General features: G+C 48.0%; 1 protein-coding gene across 2 annotated transcripts; it reads left to right on the top strand.

Moving 5' to 3' along the window:
- The first annotated feature begins 8,486 nt into the window (after positions 1–8,486).
- Positions 8,487–14,632, top strand: LOC139007008 (retinol dehydrogenase 16-like). 2 transcript variants are annotated; one of them, XM_070409949.1, is made up of 4 exons: positions 8,487–8,866; positions 12,459–12,717; positions 13,575–13,738; positions 14,291–14,632. In XM_070409949.1, exons 1-4 carry the CDS (start codon positions 8,554–8,556, stop codon positions 14,506–14,508), a joined length of 954 nt encoding a protein of 317 aa, XP_070266050.1. In that variant the 5' UTR covers positions 8,487–8,553; the 3' UTR covers positions 14,509–14,632. The 2 variants fall into 2 exon arrangements, with proteins under 2 accessions (XP_070266050.1, XP_070266051.1); XM_070409950.1 differs by lacking the exon at positions 12,459–12,717 and having other exon boundaries at positions 8,673–8,866.
- Positions 14,633–18,612: the final 3,980 nt, after the last annotated feature.

The raw sequence follows: 18,612 nt of genomic DNA on the forward strand, positions 1-18,612 counted from the left end.
CCAAGGTCACCTCTCCAAGAAAGATTGTTTCCCCAGGTAGGGATTTTTTCCTGAAGTTAGGGAGGGGATAAAACCCCTTAACTAAGTGCCAGGCGGGTAGTTAATCACTTTAACTATAAACAATCACACTTAAGCTACATAATCTTTACTCCCTAGAATGGAGATAAGAAACGCCCTAACCTTTGGAATAGAGATTGATAGGATTGGAATCTACTGGTATAAATACAGATGTAACAAGACAACAGGAGACAGAGAACCTAGAGAGAGAACCTAGGGAGAGAACATGGCAAAAGATCCTGGACAGAACCTGGCTACAGAACTTCACTGGAGAACCTAGACAGAACATGGCAAAAGAACCTGGATAGAACCTGGCTAAAGAACCTGGTGACTGAACCTGGCTGGAGAACCTAGAGAACCTGGCTGGAGAACCTAGCGAGAGAACATGGCACCAGAACTTGGTTGGAGATCCTGACCAGAACTTCCCTGGAGATCCTGGAGGGAGAACCTCGCTATGCTGATGAACTGAAACCAGTTTCCATGTCATTCATTCTTCGCCGACTCCGTCCACACCTTTGGGGATCCCTGGACCTGTTGGGGTTGGACCCCAACACATGGTGTCCAAAAGGTTAAAATGGCCGTCCTAGAAGAGCTTCTCACGGACAGTGGCTAGGATAAAAAAAAGGGGGGTTGGGCATACACATGTGTGTGTGCATGGTGGGGGGGGGGGGGTGACTCAGCACTGGGAATTCTGGGAAATTTCTTGAGTGAGGGGAAGTCCTCTTCACGAAGGCTGAGAGAAACATGGGATGATCTGGGGAGGGGGTTGAGAAAGAGGGTGCATTCTGTTTGCTTGCTAGCCCTCATCCTTCTACAAGGTGAAGGGCAACTGCTTCCTCTCTATGACTTCCCCAAGTGTGTGTGTGTGTGTGTGTGTGTGTGTGTGTGTGTAGGAGATGTGCAACATTTGTCTAAGGAGAAGAAACTTGGCATGATTGACAGATTGGAAAGGCCCTGGGTACCATTTCCCCAGGGAAACTGACAGCCTCCCAGCATGCCTCAGCTCTTCCCCCTCCTTTGGTTTCCTATCCCTTTTGTTCTCTCAACACCCCCACCTTCTGATCCCCAGCACCTGCCCCCAGGTCTCTGCAGATGTGCTCAGTCCCTTGCAGACTCCGCATTTACTCAGTTTCGACTGAACTTTTGTTGCGCACCTAATGTGTGCTGGATAGAAATGCCCCTAGAATGCTCCAGTGCTTCCCAAGGCCCTCACCTCCTAAGGTTTTACAGTTTTGATGACAACATATGGATTCTTAGACTTCCTGAAAGTTGGAGTCGGTAGGAGAATCATCTTGATTCTCCTCCCTCATTATAAATTAAAGGGGATGGAGGCTTTGGGGAATCTCCTATTGTCAGACAATGTAAGAAATGCAGGTGAAAACGGAGAATGAAGTGGGACATTGCAGTGTCGTCTCCCTCAATATTCGTGTATCGGTTAGATGTTAGGCACGGCCAGGTGCCAGAACTATAAACACAATGAGACTCAGTCCCTGCCCTCCGGAGACTTAGAGTCCAAGTTCTAGTGTTCAGCCCACTCAGGCACAGGCCATGTTGCTTCATTAAAATGAAACCATTGCCACAGGCTTAACCTGGAGCTTCTGGTTTTGTCATTTCTCTTCCCCCAAAACAATGATCATTGAGACTCTTTGTAGCCCTTGGGGAAGGGTGTTCAAGAGGTTAGGGCCCACCTCCCAGAATCCTCTCCAGCAGGTCAGGGGGCTGTGGACTGGTTAGGTCTATGATCTCTGATTGTACTTCCGGGAGGACACAAACCACCGATGCTTACAGCAGGGCTCCACCAGGCCTGCAACTGGAGGGTGTTGTCAAAAGAGCTCCAATGTAACCCAGCCTCCAAGTCCTTCAGAGCCTCTGCCAGCCCCACTGCCCTTTTTTCATGAGGGGGAGGGGTCTGGCCAATTCCTGTGGATGTGAGCAGGGCCTAGGCTCAATCAGGGGGGCCATGAGGAAGCTGCCCCACTTCCAGCTTCATCCCATTCTCCAGTCCATTTCCTAATCCCTACTCCTGCTGCCCTGAGGTCTGTGGTTTAGAAACCTTTATGTCTTTGGGACTGTGTCTTTGAATCTTGCAGAGAGATTTCCATGAAGCTGGATGAACTGTGAGCCCGGGGGAGCTGGGGGAGAGGGCCTCCTGGGCAAGTGGGAGGGGAGGGTGGCATTGACTGGAGCTCAGGGTCTGTACCTGCAGTTGGGGAGGGACAGCCTTGGGCCCCCCTCAAAGCCTGTCCTTGGAATTCTCAGAGCTCTTGCAGGATCATAGTTCAATGTTGCTGCAGATTGTGTCAAGGTTAATGACCTGAGGTCAACCACAGACTTGTTCACCACATTTCCTCACACCTGGGATTTCAGGTCTTTTTTACCCAACCTGTGTCCCCAAGTATTAGCCATATTTTATACTTTTGTCTTTTGTTCAATGTGTGTGTGTGTGTGTGTGTGTGTGTGTGTGTGTGTGTTTCTCTCTCCCGCTCCATTCTTCATTATCTCTCTGTCTTTGTCTCTCTTTTCCCTCATTGATAGTTGTTGAGTGCTCACTATGGAAGCTGTCCAGAAATCTGAAAATGTGGGTGAATATTTACAATGTCTGCAAGGAGAACATTGATGTGTGAAAACCCAGGCCTATTCTCCACTTGACCCCAAACCTGAGATTTCAGGTCTGTTTTACCCAACCAAAGTGTTCTTAGGTGTTCGCTGTCTTTTATCTTTTTGTCATTTATACAAAGTGGCTTTGCTCCTCTCTTCCTCCTCATTCTTCATTCTCTCTCTGTCTGTGTCTCTCTCTTTCCCTCACTGGGACAGCATTGATGTGTGAAAACTCAAACATGCTCTCTGTAACCCACACTGTGGACTCACTAGATTTCCTCAACGTCCGTCCTGCCTCATCCAATGTCCTCTGCCAGGCAGGGGGCTGGGCACTAGGAATAAACCAGGGGGAAGGCCTACTCCCTGTCACCACAGCTTACAGGGTCTGCACTGCCCCAAACCCTGCAGACAGCACGTAGTTATCTGTTACCTGTTCTGCCCGCTCCCCATGCCACCTCCTCATACTGTCCTCACTCAGTTGGAAGGTGAATTGGAACCACAGCTGTGTCCTCACTGCAGGGTCTCAGCACAGTCTTCCTCTCTCCCCCCTGTGTGCCCAGGACTCTGGGGCCTGGTGAATAATGCTGGCATCTCTGTGCCCACGGCACCCAATGAGTGGCTGACCAAACCGGACTTCGTAAAGATACTCAATGTGAACCTGTTGGGGGTGATCGAGGTGACCCTGAGTCTGCTGCCCCTGGTGAGGAAGGCAAAGGGCCGAGTGGTCAATGTCTCCAGCATCATGGGTCGTGTAGCCTTGTTCGGTGGGGGCTACAGCATCTCTAAGTACGGCGTCGAGGCCTTCTCCGACTTCCTCAGGTACTGGACTGGGACAGAACCTCCTTTGGTTCTTCTGCTTCTGTGCTTCCGGGGAAGCCATTTCCAAGGGGGTGATTTCACACAGCCTCAGAGGCTCTTCCTTCCAGATCCTCCTCTCTTGCTTTGTGCCAGGCATTCATTGGGAAGCATCTTTTAAAAAAAAAAAAAAAATTCTTGCCTGAGGATATGTTTTTATTGATTTAGAGAGAGAGGAAGGAGGAGGGGGGAAAGAGAGAGAAACATTGATCGGTTGCTTCTCATACACACCCTGACGGGGGATTGAACCCACAATCTTTTGGTATCTGGGATGACACTCCAACCCACTGAGCCATCGGGCTAGGACGGGAAGCACCTTTTTTTGTTGTTGTTCTAGATCAGTGATGGCAAACCTATGACACGTGTGTCAGAGGTGACATGTGGACTCATTTTTTTGGTTGATTTTTCTTTGTTAAATGGCATTTAAATATACAAAATAAATATCAAAAATATAAGTCTTTGTTTTACTATGGTTGCAAATATCAAAAAATTTCTATATGTGAAACGGCACCAGAGTTAAGTTAGGGTTTTTCAAAATGCTGACACGCCGAGCTCGAAAGGTTCGCCATCACTGTTCTAGATATTAGCTTGGGCCTCACACAATTAGTTTGATTCAACCTGTCCCTGCCCACAGTCTGAAAGCATCTGAGGCAGAACTGGCACTGATCTTATTCCACCTCACAGCCCATCCGTGTACATAACTGCTATGGTAATTGGGTTCCGGGGGCCCTGTTGTCAGTGAAGCCCCAGGGAAGCACTTTATTCAGGGGAGCATCTTCATCACTTCAGCGGTAGAGACTCCACTGGCTACAGGGCTGAGGATTGCTGTGATGGGGGGGGGGGGGGGTGGTGGTGGCTGAGACCGCAGGCAGAGAGAGCTCCTTAGAGGACAGATGGCCTGGAGGTTGACCTGGGAGGGAAAGAAGAGGGAGGGGATTCAGGAATACAGGGAAGAAAATGGCACAGCCATGACCCATCAGCTTCAGGGGCCAACTCAGCAGATCTTGGCAGGAAGGGTGTGTCTCAATAGGGACCCTGGGAAAGAGCACCAAAACCAGTTATTGATTTGTCTTGAAAACATGGATTTCCACTGATTATATTTGCCTTAAAGTTCAAAACTTTACTGAGGCCCAGATAGTGAAACTGTGGCCTTCGGGAGCGGTGGGGTGTGGGAAGATGAGAGGAAGAGTCAGGTGCTTTCACGGTGGTTAATGGATGGGTGGAATGACCTGAGTAGGAATTTGAAGAGAGAAGTGAAATCCCTTCCTTCCTTCCAGAGAGCTGAGGGGCTAATGTCTCCTTTCCAGGATTTGTCAAGAAATCTGGAGCCACAGGATAAGGTATAAGGATGGACAATCAAGTCCTGAGGTACTGGCAGGACCCAGCACTTCTCTGGGTGCCTCAGGTCTCTTCTCCACCTCCCATCAGCCTCTGTGGACAGACGCAGAGTGAAAAGCACAGCCACCAGCCTGCCCCAATGGCCACAGGAGCCAGCTGTAGAGTATCTGTCCCCTCGGGTAGAGTCCTGTGATCCCCCATCTTCTGTCACTACACCATGTTCCCATGCCCAGATCCCATCCTGGGCTTTCCTAGTGGAGGAGAGTAGAACCACCTCTGGACCCCAGACTTTCATTTTCTGAAGCCTTTACTGAGCACCCACTCTGTTCTGGGCAGGAGTTCCCTTAACCCCCAGTGCTTGCTGAGGCCCCAACTCTGCCTCCACTGTTCTGACAATGTGCTGAGTATGGACTAAACAGAGAGTGGGCATTAGCACTTAGTGAAAGATATTCATGGGCTGAGTACAAAGTGGAGTTGGGGAGTACTTGCCAGGTGTCTTAGTTTTCTTCCTTTAGTTTAAAATCATGAGTATGGTGCTTTCAGGAGAACCTCATGTTGTAGAACAATGTCTTTGTTCTTCACGATACAGAGAGTGAGGTGGATGTTGCAGGGCTGTTCGGTCTCAGTCCTTAGTGAGAGCTTGGTGTGAGGCATGAGGCTGCTGAGGACACGGAGATGACCGCGAGGATCCTCAAGGATCTCTGCGTTCTTCCAAGCTCTGGTGTCAGCTGACTCAAGGTCAATGCATGTCTCCCACTCAGGTGCCAAGCAAGAGCTTCATGCTTAATCTGAAGTCTCTGATTGCACAATATTCTTTACACACACATAGCCAGACACACCAAACAAACTGAAATAAAATAAAGAATCATTGATTCACATTATACCTTGGCCTTACAAGTGTATGTTCAGAAGGTTTGGATTCACCCCAAGGAGTCCTCTCCAGAGTGTCAGAGAACTGTGGGGTTATAAACCCGTGGCCCTGCATGCTAGGCTCTACACGGGGCAGAGCTGCGTCCAGATGGGTCCAGTGGCCCCAAATGTGGACTGTGACTCAAGGGGCCAACTCTGAAGGTGGAACAACAACAAAGGAGACCAGTGGAAACCAGCCCACGTCTTCACCCCAGACTCTCCAAAGAGTCCCATCCCTCCTCCTTCTAGGCTCCATCCTTGGGGAGGAGCCAGGTCCAGTGTGATGAACCCATCAGGGGCTGGGACCCATGCTATGAGACACCATGCGGTGCCCCGAGGACAATGCCCTCACTCTTTCCTTTTGCTACCCTGGACCTTTATGAGGAGCATGGACTCAATGACTTTCCACCAGTAACTCTCATCCCCTCCAGTGCCAGACCTTCACACCTAAAGGCAGGGGTGCATCTCTAAGTTTTTGGATCCACACTCCAGGTAGTGGGGCTGCGTACCCATGAACCTGGAAACAAGTTTGCACAACTAACCCTCACTCCATACCCTTTCCAGAGCCCCTTTTCATCTATGATGCAATCCCCTCTTTAGGGACCCACACAAGTAATAGAAGGGGGATGTTTTGCTTTTGACAGAAGTCTCCACTAAGACTCTGTGGAGCCACCAGGGGGCGCGTGTCTCTGTTCCAGGTCCATGTTGCTCAAGCGTGGTGCCCTGGAGCCTGGCCAAGCTACCCCCGCACTTGCATTTGGTGTTAAAGATTTACTGCAGAGAGTCACTGGGGTGAGTCTCGGTCTCTGGGGCGCGTCTAAAGGATTTCTCGTTCTAGCCCCTGTAGCTCCCAGGTGAGTGGGTGTCATCCAGATTCCGTTTCTGTCTTACTGCTCTCTCCCGAGCTTCCTGTGATTGTGCCCAACTGGAATGGACTCTGAAGCTCCTGGCAATCCCCAAGCAGTTATATTGCTTTTAGGCTTCTCAAGAGTGAAGCACTGATCATGTGGGCTGGGAGATTTCTCTGCCTCCTAGCCCTTGAGACTTCGTGGTTGAAGGAATATTGTCACTAAGGAACAAATTCTCCAGTTGCTTCCAAGAAACCGGGATTTTCTCCTTAGCAGGGTTTGGTGTCAGGATTTGCATGCCCCTTGGCTCCCTGAGGGTTTCAGGGCTCCTTCCTTCCTCCTTCCTTCCTCCTTCCCTATCTTGGGAAAGTTTTGTAGCCAGGTGCTGGCAGTCGCCCCAGGGAGCAGGGACAGGCTGGTTTCTGCAGGGCCAGCAGGTGCCATCCTGCTGCCGCCTCCCACCATGAGGGACAAACACTCAAAACTACACAGTAGCTCTCTGCAGACCAGAGTTACAGCTGAAGGCTGGATCTGCCCCTGCCTGTCTCTGTCTCTTCTGCTTGCCGGCATATGTCCAGGCATTTGAGTCTCTGGTTTCTTCAAGGAAGCCTCTCCCCTCTCCCAGTGCCTCTACTCTTGCCTGCTTTCCAGTCAGAACTCTGAAACTGGACGGTGAGGGAGGCCCCCAGAGCTTGGAACTGGCTTCTTCTGTCCCTGTCCCACGCTGCAGCCCTGTTCTACCCGCTGGCCCACCCCCTTCTATGAAATGGTTTCCTTATCTCACCCTGAAGCCCTTCAGGGACAGCTGGTCTGGGCTCCAGGGTCCAGTCCTTTCTTTAGTCTCCCGAGGGGGCAGATGTCTCCACCTCCCCATCATCACCCCGATACAAAGTAGACTGAGACCTTTGTGGTTACTGGGGTTTACAGCCTCCCTGATGGTGAAGTTAAGGACCCATACTTGGTCCCTGTTTAAGCGGATCCCTTCTACCTTCGGAGTCTGGGTCTGGGTCTGGATTCTGCAGGTGTGGCTGGCAGGGGAGAGCCTCAGCACGGGCAGAGGGCCAGGGCTGGGACAAGGCATCTTCGTGGAGTGAGAGGGTAGCTGTTAGACCTTCTTTCCGTAGGTCCTTCCTTTCCACCCTCCCAGGTGCCGGGAGAAGTTTCCCTGAGTGTGGCCGCCCCATTCCCTTCTTCTCCTCTTCTTTGCCTCTGAGGTAGTCAGATACCCTCCCGTCTCCTGAATACCTTTCTGCCCCTGACCGTTTGTACATCAGCAGGGGACATAACACACCTTTCCCTCTCTTTCTAATCCAAAACTTAGTTTTCTAAGCAGAGCTCAGTTTTCTTAGGAGTGAATTCTGTGCGGAGCCAAATGAGAAGAACCTCAGAGGCTCTGCCCACTGCCAAGGTCACATGGTAGCTGGAGCAGAGCTGGATATTGAGCTCACGTGTGTCTTGATTCAAAGTGCGTCCTCTTTGTGAAACTCTACAGTAGGTCAGGGAGACGAGGGTTCTAGACTTGAGCAGGAAAAAGGGAAGAAGACAGTGCTGGACCATTGGACCATGATCATAGGGGGCGCTCCAGTTTAGGGCTGGTTGATGGGCGGGGGCGGGGGGAAGAGAGGAGGGAAAGAGGGAGGAGTGGAGAACCAAGATCAGGTGGTTGGGAAAACTATGCTCAGGTCAAGAGATTTCCTGAGCGATCCACCGTCATCTATTAGAAATGGTATAAGTGTGCCAAAGATCTACAAAATGGGCAAGAAGCGACCATACTCACTAAACAAACAAATAAATACCAAACAATATGAACAGGATAGACCTGAGGACTCCATGTCAGAGTGCCTGGAGGCTGGTATGCTAACTTATACCCTGTGCTCCTAGATCCTCCTGACGGAACATTGGCCACATTCTCATTTCACCCTTGCCTACCGCCTGTCCCGGGAAAGCCATGTGGCTGTACCTGGCGATCCTCGTGGGCCAGTACTACCTTCTGCGCTGGTACCGGGAGCGACAGGTGGTGAGCCACCTGGGAGACAAGTATGTCTTCATCACGGGCTGTGACTCGGGCTTTGGGAACCTGCTGGCCAGGCAGCTGGACCTACGAGGCTTGAGGGTGCTGGCTGCATGTCTGACAGAAAAGGGGGCCGAGCAGCTGAGGGTCAAGACGTCAGACAGGCTGGAGACGGTGATCCTGGATGTCACCAGCACAGAGAGCATCGCTGCGGCCACCCAGTGGGTGAAGGAGCGCACGGGGGACAGAGGTATCACACAGGTTTCTCAAGTCTGTTTCTTCTCTCCTGTCAATGGAAGACCCCTTGCTCCCTGGGGAAGATTCCCAACGTGTTTTCTAGGACTCAAAATCCCACTAGCGTTCTTCACCTCACCCAGCATACCAGCTGAGCCTCTTCTCGGTCCACTGCCCTAGCTTCTGACTTTGGAGCTCTGTAGCTTGGGGAGATTTCGTGCTGAATAGATCTGGTCCCTGCAGAATTCTTGTCTATGGTTCTGAATTTCTAGATGCTGAGTTCCCCGGGGAGATGAGGGCCCATGTTCTGGAGGCGGGTGGAGAAGGGGGCACTAGCCTGAAGCTTAAATGGGTGGCAGCCAGCAACCAAGGTACATACCGTTGACCGTAATCGAACCTGGGACTCTTCAGTCCACAGGCCAACTCTCGATCCACTAAGCCAAACCAGTTAGGGCTTTCTTTTAATCTTTATTGTTGAAGACATTACATAGGTCCTCCTTTGTCCCCCATGAATCTCTTCCAACCCGCTCCTGGACCCTGCCTTTACCCCAACCCCAGGTCCTCACCACCCCATTGTCTGTGTCCATGGGTTATGCATATATGCATACAAGTTCATTGGTGGATCTCTTCCCACCCACCTTCCCCTACCTTTGTACTTCTTAATCCCTTCACCTTTTTCACCCAATCTCCCACGCCCCTCCCACCTGGCAATCATCAATTTGTTTTCTGTATCTATGAGTTTGTTTCTGTTTTGCTTGTTCATTTAGATTCCACATATAAGTGAAATCATATGGTATTTGTTTTTCTCTATCTGACTTATTTCACTTAGCTAATATAATACTCTCTACGTCCATCCATGTTGTTGAAACTGGTAAAATTTCCTTCTTTTTTATGGTGGAGTAATATCTCATTATGTTTGTACTACTTCTTTATTCAGTTGTCTATTAATAGCCACTTAGGTTGCTTCCATAACTTATTATGTAGCTACTGTAGCTAATGCTGCAATGAACATAGGGATGCATATATCTTTTCCAATTAGTGTTTTGGATTTTTTTGGAGAAATACCCATCAGGGGGATTGCTGGGTTACATGGTAGTTCTGTTTTTAATTTTTTGAGGAACCTCCGTACTGTTTTTCATAGTGGCTACACCAATTTGCAATCCACCAACAGCGGACAGTGTTCTTTTTTCTTCACATCCCTGCCAACATTTGTTGTTTGTGGATTTTTAAAATATATTTTCATTGATTTCAGAGATGAAGGGAGAGGGAGAGAGAGAGAGAAACATCAATGATCAGAGAGAATCATTGATAAGCTGCCTCCTGCACGCCCCACACTGGGGATCAAGCCCACAACCTGGGCATGTGCCCTGACCGGGAATTGAACCATGACCTCCTGGTTCATAGGTCGAAGATCAACCACTGAGCTCCCATTCTTTCCTCCTGCTGGGCTGTTTGTTGATTTTTTGATGATAGCTGTTCTGACAGATGTGAGGTGATATTCCAGTTTGGTTTTAATTTGTATTCTTCTGATAATTAGTGATGTTGACCATCTTTTCATATGTCTATTGGCCAGCCTTATGTCCTCTTTGGAGAAACATCTATCAGATCCTCTGCCCATTTTTAATTGGATTGTTTGTCTTTTTGGTGTTAAGATGAATTCCTTATAAAGTTTGGATATTAACCCCTTAATGAATATATCATTGGTGAATATCTTTGCCCATTCTGTAGGTTGTCTTTTTGTTTCATTTATAGTTTCCTTTGCTGTGCAAAAACTTTTTAGTTTGATGTAGTCGCATTTGTTTATTTTTTTCTTTTGTTTCCCTTCCCTGAGAAGACATATCCAAAAAATATTTTGAAGACCAGTGTCAAAGAGTTTACTGTCTATGTTTTTCTTGTAGGAGTTTTATGGTTTTGAGTCTGAAATTTAAGTCTTTAATTCATTTATTCCTGAATAGGGTATAAGAAAGTAGTCTAGTTTAATTTCTGAACATGTGTTTGTTCAGATTTTCCAATATCATTTATTGAAGAGACTGTCTTTATCCCATTGTATAGTCTTGCCTCCTTTGTCATAGATTGCTTGACCGATAGGTATGAGCTTATTTCATGGCTCTTTATTCTATTCCATTGATCTATGTGTCTGTTTTTATGTCAGTATCATGCTTTTTTTAAAAAACTGAATTTATTGGGGTGACATTGGTTGATAAAATCATCTAAGTTTCAGATATACAATTCTACATACAGTACATCATCTGTATATTGCATTTGTATTTACCACTCCAAATCAAGTCTTCTTCCATCACCAATTATCCCCTTTACTCTTGTCTACATCCTGCATTTCCCCTTCCTTCTAGCAATCACCATGCTATTCTCTGTGTCCATGAGTCTTTCTTCTTTTTTTCTTTGCTTAATCCCTTCACCTTCTCACCCAGCTCCCAACGCCCTCCTCTCTGACACCTACTATGTTCTTTTGATTATTATAGTCCTGTAGTATTTTTTGTTATTGGGTAGCGTAATACGTCCCAAATTGTTCTTCTTTCTCACGATTGCTTTGACTAGTCAGGGTCTTTTGTGGTTCCATACAAGTTTTAGTACTATTTTTAGTTCTATGAAAAATGCCAATGGTATTTTGATACAGATTGGATTGAATATGTAGATTGATTTCAATAGTATGGATATTTTGAAGGATTGCATTGAATCTATAGGTTGATTTTGATAGTATGGACATTTTAACAAGGGTAATTATTACTATACATTAGCATGGTATATGCTTCTATTTATTTGTACCTTCTTCAATTTCTTTCTTCAATAGCTTATAATTTTCTGAGTACAGGTTTTTTACTTCTTTGATTAAATTAATTCCTAAGATTTTTGGTGTGTTTTCTAAAAATGAACTTTTAAATGAGATTGCTCTCTTAATTTCCCTTTCTGATGGCTCATTATTGGTATATAAAAATGCAACCAAACTCTGGTCTTGCGGCTCAGGCAATTGGAGCATCGTCCAGGTTCCGGTTCCATCTCTAGTCAGGGCAGGTATGGAAGGCAACCAATCAATTGCTCTCTCTCTTGCTCTCTCTCTCTCTCTCTCTCTCTCTCTCCACCTTCCTCTCTTTAAAATCAATAAGCAGCCCTGGCTGGTTTGGCTCAGTTGATAGAGCATCAGCCTTTGGACTGAAGGGTCCCGGGTTAGATTCCGATCAAGGGCACATGACCTGGTTGCAGTCTCGATCCCCAGTAGGAGGTGTGCAGGAGGCAGCCCATCGATGATTCTCTCTCATCATTGATGTTTCTATCTCTCTCTCTCCCTCTCCCTTCCTCTCTGAAACCAATAAAAATATATTTAAAATAAAATAAAATCAATAAGCACATCCTCGGGCTGGGCACTAGGAATAAACCAGGAGGAAGGACTACTCCCTGTCACCACAGCTTACAGGGTCTGCACTGCCCCAAACCCTGCAGACAGCACGTAGTTATCTGTTACCTGTTCTGCCCCCTCCCCATGCCACCTCCTCATACTGTCCTCACTCAGTTGGAAGGTGAATTGGAACCACAGCTGTGTCCTCACTGCAGGGTCTCAGCACAGTCTTGCTCTATCCCCTCTGTGTGCCCAGGACTCTGGGGCCTGGTGAATAATGCTGGCATCTCTGTGCCCACGGCACCCAATGAGTGGCTGACCAAACCGGACTTCGTAAAGATGCTCAATGTGAACCTGTTGGGGGTGATCGAGGTGACCCTGAGTCTGCTGCCCCTGGTGAGGAAGGCAAAGGGCCGAGTGGTCAATGTCTCCAGCATCATGGGTCGTGTAGCCTTGTTCGGTGGGGGCTACTGCATCTCTAAGTACGGCGTCGAGGCCTTCTCCGACTCCCTCAGGTACTGGACTGGGACAGAACCTCCTTTGGTTCTTCTGCTTCTGTGCTTCCCAGGGAGCCTTCTCCAAGGGGTGATTTCACACAGCCTCAGAGGCTCTTCCTTCCAGATCCTTCTCTCTTGCTTTGTGCCAGGCATTCATTGGGAAGCACTTTTTTGTCTTCTGGAGGCTGGATGGGCCTCAACGCAATGGAGTTGATTCAACCTGTCCCTGCCCTCAGTCTGAAAGCATATGAGGCAGAACTGGCACTGATATAATTCCACCTCACAGCCCGTCCATGTACATAACTGCTATGGTAATTGGTTTCCGGGGGCCCTGTTGTCAGTGAAGCCCCAGGGAAGCACTTTATTCAGGGGAGCATCTTCATCACTTCAGCTGTAGAGACTCCACTGGCTTCAGGGCTGAGGATGGCTGTGATGGGCGGGGGGAGGGGGAGGTGAGACCACAGGCAGAGAGAGCTCCTTAGAGGACAGATGGCCTGGAGGGTGGCCTGGGTGGGAGACCAGAAGGAGGGGTGTGAGGAGCATGGGAAAGAAAATAGGTACAGCCCAGTTTTTTATTGCATGTGACAGAAATACCAGGGGATAGAATTTAAGTGGTGTCTTTCAGCAGAATTGGTAGGATTTGTAGTTATAAGTAAATGCATGTAAATACTTGTAAAAATACTCTAACTCTGTAGGGAGGCAATATTATCATCAAATTTTCTCCTCCTGTCTGCTGCACTTCACAACTCCCCAGACTTTTGAGCTTAATCTACTGCAATCTTACATTGGTGTTTTGTTGGGGTGGGTTTTTCCAGGTGTTGTTTTCTTTTATAAGACCTCTGAAGTCTTTGCCTCTCTGTCGGTTTGCCTTGCAGGAGGGAGCTCTCCCACTTTGGGGTGAAAGTGGCTATCATTGAGCCAGGTTTCTTCAAGACTTTTGTGAGCAGTTCTGCAGTGATTTCTAGAAACTTGCTAGAGACATGGGATAAGGCCAGCCCAGAGGTCAAGGAGGCCTATGGGGAGAGGTTGCTGGCACGCAGTAAGTGGGCCTTGTGGTTCATGGGGATAGAAGCAAACCATTTTTCTGAAGTCTAGATTCATAGTTAGTACAACCTTAGTCTCAGGTCCAACCTCTGTGCTCTGACTCACCCACAAACAGCGGACCTTTAATTCTATGTCCGTGGTCCCATGTTGTCAACTGGTAACCTAAGGAAAGGATCCAGGCTTGTTAGACGTGGCACCACTGTCTACGTGTGCTTCTCATTTTGTTGAGAATGAAACTAAAGCCAGAGAGAAAAGACACCCGTGAACTCCTGGTTAGCAAGTAAGAGAGCAGCTGGCTTTCAGGCACTTAGATTTCTAGTGTCTGTGGAGACCTGCAGTTATGTGTTCCACATAATCCTAGGAATAAAGCCAGAGGTGGATTAGAGTGAAACAGTTGTGCCTGGGGGATGAGGGGGGCACCCTCCAAAGAATTTGGGTGGATTCAATGTAGGAGACCAGGAATTCTAGAAACTCATCCTGTAAGGTGATCTAAATGTGGGAAAGTTGGAGATGGGAATACATCTGGATCCTTTCTCATTCTGGACAGCCCTGAAAGCAGTTGGATCATTGGATAAAATGTGCTCACAAGATCTGTCCTTGGTGACGAACTGCATGGAACATGCTCTGACCGCCTGCCATCCCCGCACCCGATACTCACCTGGCTGGGATGCCAAGCTCATCTACCTTCCCATGAGCTACATGCCCACCTTCCTGGTGGATGTCATGATCAACTGGAGGAACCCAAGACCTGCTAAGGCCATGTGACCCAAGATTGTGGTGCATAGTAGGGGGGAATTGGGTACTGTGTGAGGGAGGAGATGCATCTGTAGAGAGAAGTATGGTGCATTGTTGCTCACATTCTCAAATACTATTATTAAAGTAAAATTAAATAATTGATGCAAAGAATATACATTTTTTGAAAATATATTTTATTGATTTTTTACAGAGAGTAAAGGAGTGGCATAGAGAGTCAGAAACATGGATGAGAGAGAAACATCAATGAGTCGCCTCCTGCACACCCTCTACTGGGGATGTGTCCGCAACCAAGGTACATGCCCTTGACCAGAATCGAACCCAGAACCCTTCAGTCCTCAGGCCAACGCTCTATCCACTGAGCCAAACCGGTTAGGGCAAATACACATTTCTTTACAGCCAGGGAAGGTTTCTGAGCAGGACACACACTAATGTTGCAGAACCTTGTTCTTTCCAATATTCCTGAGGCCAAACTCTGCCAGCCCCTTCACCATCCACAACTCACCGAAAACCCTGTGTTATCATCACAATTAGCTAGTTATTAATATAAGGAAGGAAGCAAACGGGAATCAAATAATAAGCTTAATAAACTAAGGAGTTGGAGCAAACATTAAGCTGAATAAAATGGGAAGGTGAAGCAGATACCAGGACAGCATTCCAATGAGTTTGCAGGGAAGCTATAGCATATACAGACTCATCACACAGTCCGGGGGACTGCCACGGAGAAGACTTAATCCTCAGAGCTGACAGGAAAATCACCCCGAGGTGCTGCCCTGCCCACCCAGACTGGATTCCCAGGAAGGAGGAGGGGAAATTCCTCTGCTGGGCACGTGAGCAGTAGAAACCAGGTCATGTAACAGAACTTTTGGACATGCGAAATAAAAGTTGTTAGCACAGGAGGGAGGTGTTTCCTTTTGGACATGCTCAGTGAGAGCCAGGGTGATGCCAGAGGGGCAGAGCCTAGCCTGGGAAAAACTGGGAAGGTGATCAGATTGGATAGAGACCTTGGAACCCCAGTAGGACCAGGAAAGGGATTGGTTGGGAGGAGCGCCCCTCCCCCCGCCCCCAAACACACACTCAAGCCCGGAAGAATCAGAAAGCTGATTGGATAGACTAAATGACACCTTGTTCTTTACTGTGAACCAAAAAAATACGGAGAGTTAACAGCCCTGTGACTGTTGCTTCTAGACCCTTCCCATCCTCTATGTCCCTGAGGGTGTATTAATGCTCTTCACCCCAAATAAAATCCTGCCATCACATTTATTTATTTACCAGAGGCCCGATGCATGAAATTTGTGCAAGGGGCTCGGCCCTCACAGCCACGGCTTCATCTGGAAGGTCGTCCGGAAGGATGTCCGGTCTAATTAGCAGATTACGCTTTTATTATTATAGACTTTTGCCATCACATTTAAACTTCTCCACACGTGTACCTTTTGAAATTCTTTTCTCTCAACAGCACAAAAGAACCTGTTTTCTCCAGTAACACCTGCCCCTGCCAATGAGATCTACGGGTCTGTATTACAATCCTCTGTCTCCCCCCTGTCTCCTCCAGAGAAGTTTCCTGCAAGCTGAGTGGGCTTGGGACTTAGGAGGATGGGGCAAGAGTGGCCTTTGGAGGGTGAGAGGAGACAGTGACCCTTCCTGGAGCCAAGGGTGCAGTGTACACGAGGTGTGGCAGGAGGCCTCCTCACCTTTTCCCAAAGCCTGCCCTGAGCATTCACTGCAGGGTGAACTTTGGAATTTCCTAGCATAGAAGGGGAACTTGACTTGCTGAGCAGATATTGCCTTGGGATTGATGCAGGTTGTCCCAAAGCTAGGTTCTTGGTGTTCAATGCCAGCCTATCTCTATTTAACCCTAATCCTGGGATTTCAAGTGTATCTTTCCCAACCAGGGTGTGGAAAACAATTATTCATGGTTTTTCTCATCTCAGGGTCCCCCCCCCCCCCCACGCCCCTGTTTCCTTTCTCTTCTCTAGTTTTCCCTTCATTACTGTCTCTTACCCATTTCTCTCTACTTGTCTATATGTCTCTCCTATAAGATAGTGTTGAATACTACTCTATCTCAAACTCCATCCGCGCACTTAACAAAGATGGGCTGATTGCTTATTGTGTGCCAGGCACTGAGGAGCAGAAAAATGAGAAGGACCATCCCTGCCATTTAGTAGCTAAACACGTTTCCACACTCTGACTCCCTGTAACCACCAGGTTCCTGTTTCCTCTCCCACACTCTTTTCCCTTATACCAGGCATCACACTGTTGTTGACTTAATAAAATAAACTTAATTGGTATGTAAATTGGAACACACATGTGTTCTCACTACAGGCTCACAGCACAGGATTGCTCTCTTACTCCCACTGTGCCCAGGGCTCTGGGGCCTGGTGAATAATTGGCATGTCTGTGCCCATGGCACCCAAGGAATGGCTGACCAAACAAGACTTCATACCAATGCTCAGTGAAGTTGTTGGGGGTGATCCAGGTGACCCTGAATCTGCTACCCCTGGTGACATAGGCAAGGGGCAGGGTGGTCAACGTCTCCAGCATCTTGGCTGTGTGTCCGCGTATGGTGGGGGTAGTGCATCTCCAAGCACAGTGTTGAGGTCTTCTCTGACTCCTTCAGGTTTTGGGCTGGGACAGGGGCCCTCCCTCAGTCCCCTGCTTCTGTGCTTTTGGGGAGGACTTTTCCAAGGGGTTGATTTCACACAGCCTCAGAGGCTGTTCCTTCCAGATCCTTCTCTCTTGCTTTGTGCCAGGCATTCATTGGGAAACACTTTTTTTTTATCCTTGCCTGAAGATATGTTTTTATTGATTTAGAAACTGAGAGAGAGAGAGAGAGAGAGAGAGAGCATTGATTGGTTGATTCTCATACACACCGTGACAGGGTATTGAACCCAAAATCTTTTGGTATCTGGGATGACACTCCAACCCACTGAGCCATCTCACTAGCACTGGAAGCACCTTTTTTTTTTGTTTGTTTTTTGTTTTTTTTAAAATATATTTTATTGATTTTTTACAGAGAGGAAGGGAGAGAGATAGAGAGTTAGAAACATCAATGAGAGAGAAACATCGATCAGCTGCCTCCTGCACATCTCCCACTGGGGATGTGCCCGCAAACAAGGTACATGCCCTTGACCGGAATCGAACCTGGGACCTTTCAGTCCGCAGGCCGATGCTCTATCCACTGAGCCAAACCGGTTTTGGCTGGAAGCACCTTTTTGTTGTTGTTTTAGATATTAGTTTGGGCCCCACAAAATTAGTTTGATTCAACCTGTCCCTGCCCACAGTCAGGAAGCATCTGAGGCAGACCTGGCACTGATCTTATTCCACTGCACAGACCATCCGTGTACATAACTGCTATGGTAATTGGATTCCGGGGGCCCTGTTGTCAGGGAAGCCACAGGGAAGCACTTTATTCAGGGGAGCCTCTTGATCACATCAGCGGTAGAGACTCCACTGGCTACAGGGCTGAGGATGGCTGTGATGGGGGGAGCTGAGACCGCAGGCAGAGAGAGCTCCTTAGAGGACAGGTGGCAGGGAGGTTGACCTGGGAGGGAAAGAAGAGGGAGGGGATTCAGGAATACAGGGAAGAAAATGGCACAGCCATGACCCATCAGCCTCAGGGGCCAAATCAGCAGATCTTGGCAGGAAGGGTGTGTCTCAATAGGGACCTTGAGAAAGAGCACCAAAACCAGTTATTGATTTGTCTTGAAAACATGGATTTCCACTGATTATATTTGCCTTAAAGTTCAAAACTTTACTGAGGCCCAGGTAGTGAAACTGTGGCCTTAGGGAGCAGTGGGGTGTGGGTAGAAGTGAGGTAGAGTCAGCTGCTTTCACGGTGGTTAATGGATGGGTGGAATGACCTGAGTAGGGATTTGAAGAGGGAAGTGAATCCCTTCCTTCCTTCCAGAGAGCTGAGGGGCTAATAAAGATATTCATGGGCTGAGTACAAAGTGGAGTTGGGGAGTACTTGCCAGGTGTCTTAGTTTTCTTCCTTTAGTTTAAAATCATGAATGTGGTGCTTTCAGGGGAACCTCATGTTGTAGAACAATGTCTTTGTTCTTCACGATACAGAGAGTGAGGTGGATGTTGCAGGGCTGTTCGGTCTCAGTCCTTAGT

The sequence above is a fragment of the Myotis yumanensis genome, unplaced genomic scaffold (genome assembly GCF_028538775.1).
Source record: "Myotis yumanensis isolate MYYU_CA2020_CCGP unplaced genomic scaffold, mMyoYum1.0.hap1 SCAF_3, whole genome shotgun sequence".
Lineage (NCBI taxonomy): Eukaryota > Metazoa > Chordata > Mammalia > Chiroptera > Vespertilionidae > Myotis > Myotis yumanensis.